Raw genomic sequence first — 3,701 nt, 5'->3', positions numbered from 1 at the left:
TGCCACCAGATGATGTCAGGATGGGCATTTAAATAGCTGTATTCTTTCTAGAAAGTAATTTAACTTTGATTCTCATAATTTAAAAATATTTATAATCTTTGAATCAATGATCCCACCTGCAGGACTACTTAAAGAAAGGCAAAAATGTGTGGATAAGGGGGTTTAGTATCATTAATAAGACCATTCTTAATGGTCTTGATTATCTAAGGTTCATTGATCACCTATGTTAATGGTCGATGAATTCATGAGGTTTCAGCTCTCACATCCAAAATATAATATGCTGCCCCTGTCTCAGGTGATCACCAAAGAGAGTTAACGAGAAAGTGCTGAAGGATCACAGAATAGCCATAGATGTGTTTCCTGTAGGTTGTGCCACAAAATTTAATAATCTCACTGTCTTTGATGTGAATTCCCATATATATAGATGTGTGCACACATGCACAAATCCATACATGTATGTAGATAAGAGGAAAAAGAAGACTATAAAGGATTGTCATTCCCCTGGGATGGCGGGATATGGGTATTTATTTATGTCATTGACTTTCTTATACTTTTCAAATTTATACAACTATCTTTTATGGCAGGCAGTTCTTCCCACTGTAGTGATAAGACAAAGCATGAGAGGTATCAGGTGGAGATGCTCAGGGCAGAGGGTCATTATTCAATAAAATGAGTTTTCCAAGAGAAAGAACTGCCTCTTGTGCCCTTGACTGGAGAGTGCAAATACAGGATGCACTTCTGCCTGAGTGGGATCGCTGGGAATGGATAAAGGAATGGGCATCCTTTGGAAAAGTCCATGAGTAGCTTCCCCCACATCACCTATTAATGTTTTTCTTTTGAATTTTCCAGGGTCCAAAGAGACTACGCATTTGAGCTCTTGGACCCCAATGGATGACTCGTCATCTGCCAGCAGCTGCTCTGACATAGAGCAGTGCACTTCAGAATCCCAATCTAGCCAGAGCCTCTCTGTAGGCTATTTCCCCTCCGAGGAAAACGTTGCCAGTGAGGCTCTCACCCCCTGCGAAGATGTGACCTCTGAGGATCCTCCCTCTCTCCCCCCTGACCAAGGGCCATGGGGAACCAATGATGTAACCGGACCCATGGGGGGAAGCAATGAAACTCAGGAGAAGCCAGAGGAGCTTGGCGAAGAGGACATCGACGAGGTCGTGAATGCCTATCTGCACAGCCTCCAAGAAAATTCAGCACCTAACTCAGCTCCAAGTGACGATGACCAGAGGATGGACAAGTACCAAAAGGAAACCATAACCCAGACTGCCTGGGAACTGGATGATTTCTCAAAAACTATCATGGTATGTCTAGACAATCTGAATGAGGATGAAGGTGATGACCCTGTCCTGTCTTATTCTCAGGAGGAGGGTGGCCAGTCGTCCAGCAGTATGTCTTCCCAGATGCCTCAGGTCAGTCCCGAAGAAGAGGAGGCTGGTCAGGACTTGCCCAAATGTATACCACAAGAAAATGGAGATATCAAGCAGTGCCCAGTAATGCCTCCTGGGCTTGAGGAGGATGAAATTGTTGAGGTGAGCACAGAGCTGCCCCCCTGCAGAGGAAGGGACAGGCCCAGTGGGGGTGCCAGGTGGGACAGCATGGAGTCCTTGTACCTGCTGTGAAGCAGAGGAGGACCCCAGTGTCTGGGCAGATGAGCAATGGGAGAAGGTCCTCAGCCAGGAAAGGGGTCAGGGAAGAGGTGTTGGGGAAATGCCAGGGACACTGAGAGAGAGAGAGGGGAGGACAGAGAGAAGCACCTTACAGACCAGTGTGTGTGCCTGTGTGTGGCTTTAATGTGAGTCCTGAAACTTTGCATTGACAGTTGGCTCATTTAGGTAAAAACATAAATTGGAAATCCATAAATGAGTAATATTGGCCCCATTGCTGCTGACCCTGAATGTCTCTAACTCTTCCTCTTTGTCTTGGCAGATGGAAAGCCAGGATACTGGTACTGCTGAAAGCACCCCGGTCTCAGCATTGCAATCAGAGGAGTGGGATATGCCTTCAGACAAACAAGGCACTTCCTGTATGAGTTTCCGGGGCTTCTTCCACTGGTTCAGGAAGAGAGTGGTATCCTCCCTGCCAGGGAGAAAGCGCCGTGGGAAGGCCAAGAAGGTCTCAACCTGCTGGCACTAAAGAGAAGACATTTGTTTGGAAGCCACAGGATCCAACCTCAAGGATCCCTCTAGTTAAGAACCCTATGCACCCAGTATTTTAATCGATTCCCCTGCCCGTGTTGTTCCCCTTTCCTTTGAGTTAACCTGGTTTTGTGTTTTCCTAATAAAGTTCTTGTTTTCCATGTCTCCCTCCTCTTCCATCATAACATCTGGGCCCAGGTTGAAAGTAGGTAGGTTGACCAGAAGACTGAGGTTGACTCTGAGGACATCACAGGGAGTATCCTGCCTCCTACACAGAAGGCCTTCATTTCTCTCTCCCTAGGCCCCTTCTTACTGTATTTCCCCTATTTCTTATTTAATACATTTTAACCTCTGTTATCATTAACTCCTATCTGCAGTGTCAGAGGCAGCAGGACCCCTGTGACTCCCACGTGGCAGGATGGTTTTGGTGGAACTTGTGGGTCTGGAGTGAGTGGCAGAGGGCAGTGAGTCACTGGGAAGGCCATGTCAGTCAGTAGTGTTAGACAGCCAGAAAGCTGTTCTTATGACCCTGGGGACCAGGTGGTTCTAGCATGTTATTCTAAAATGTCCTGGCCTGGTGGCTGGTTCTAGCAAGTCGGCTGGCATAAGGGGCAACATGGAGGGTAGGGGAGGGTGAAGGCTAGGCATGCCACTTCACCACACTGAGCCTGGTGTCTTCATTCATAAGTTGAGAGAGATGTTATTACAGACCTCACAGGGTTGTTCCAGAATGAATGAGATAAAGCAAGCCCTTGATAACGACTGTGGCTCGTTATAGTGTCCATGTTCCTGAGGATCTCCTAATCACAAGTCATTCAGGGATATCTAAGAGGGACTGAAAGTCAAATTTCATGGAGCTATTTCCCACACTGAAGCCTTTTTACAAAAACTTAACATTTTCAGCAGATCTTGATTTAACTAAGTCCTCTCAATCCACCGCACTGTGCTCCCTGAATTTCCTTTGCAAGTGTCAATAAAAATTCTCTCTACACTTTAACTTCTTGGAGGCTGGCTGCACTCATCCTTCTTGCTGACTCTTCCTGTGTTGCTAGTTCACCTCCAGGGTCACCATCCTCCTCCTCACTCACCCACAGATTCCTTTGAGAGTCTGTGTCTTCTACCTTTTACTACCACCCTGTTTTACCTTCATTGTTCACGTTTTGAGAAGCCTATTCGTATTTACTCTTTAGAGTCTTTCTTTCCTCAATTTCAACCTCCATCTCTCCTTCTTCCTTTCCACAGACCTTGATAACATAGGCTTCTAACTAGTATAATACACTAAAAAATGATATCTGGATTCTGGGAGTCCCGGGGCTTCTCATTGAAGAGTTAGACACGTACACCTATGACCATAAAGGGTTGTGGGTGAGGTCATCTGTAGCAAGTTCATGAAGTGTCCTAAAGAAAGAATTCTTCAGCCTGAGAGGATTGAATGGGAAAGTTTTCATAAAAAGCATAACAAAGTCCATTTAAGTTCTCTCTGTGTATTTGGTTAAAATACATATAAATTTTATCACTTTAACCACTTTGAAGCATACAATTCAGATATACTGAGTA

At 45.4% G+C, this 3,701-nt stretch overlaps 1 protein-coding gene across 1 annotated transcript; it reads left to right on the top strand.

Moving 5' to 3' along the window:
- Positions 1-887: 887 nt before the first annotated feature.
- LOC144375651 (uncharacterized protein C12orf71 homolog) lies at positions 888-2,142 on the top strand. The gene is made up of 2 exons (XM_078041099.1): positions 888-1,538; positions 1,936-2,142. The coding sequence occupies exons 1-2, from the start codon at positions 888-890 to the stop codon at positions 2,140-2,142; spliced, it is 858 nt and encodes a 285-aa protein (XP_077897225.1).
- The last annotated feature ends 1,559 nt before the right edge of the window (positions 2,143-3,701 follow it).

This window comes from Ictidomys tridecemlineatus, chromosome 3, assembly GCF_052094955.1.
Source record: "Ictidomys tridecemlineatus isolate mIctTri1 chromosome 3, mIctTri1.hap1, whole genome shotgun sequence".
Taxonomy (NCBI): domain Eukaryota; kingdom Metazoa; phylum Chordata; class Mammalia; order Rodentia; family Sciuridae; genus Ictidomys; species Ictidomys tridecemlineatus.
The sequence above is the reverse complement of the archived record's forward strand: the minus strand, read 5'-3'. Positions and strand labels throughout refer to the sequence as shown.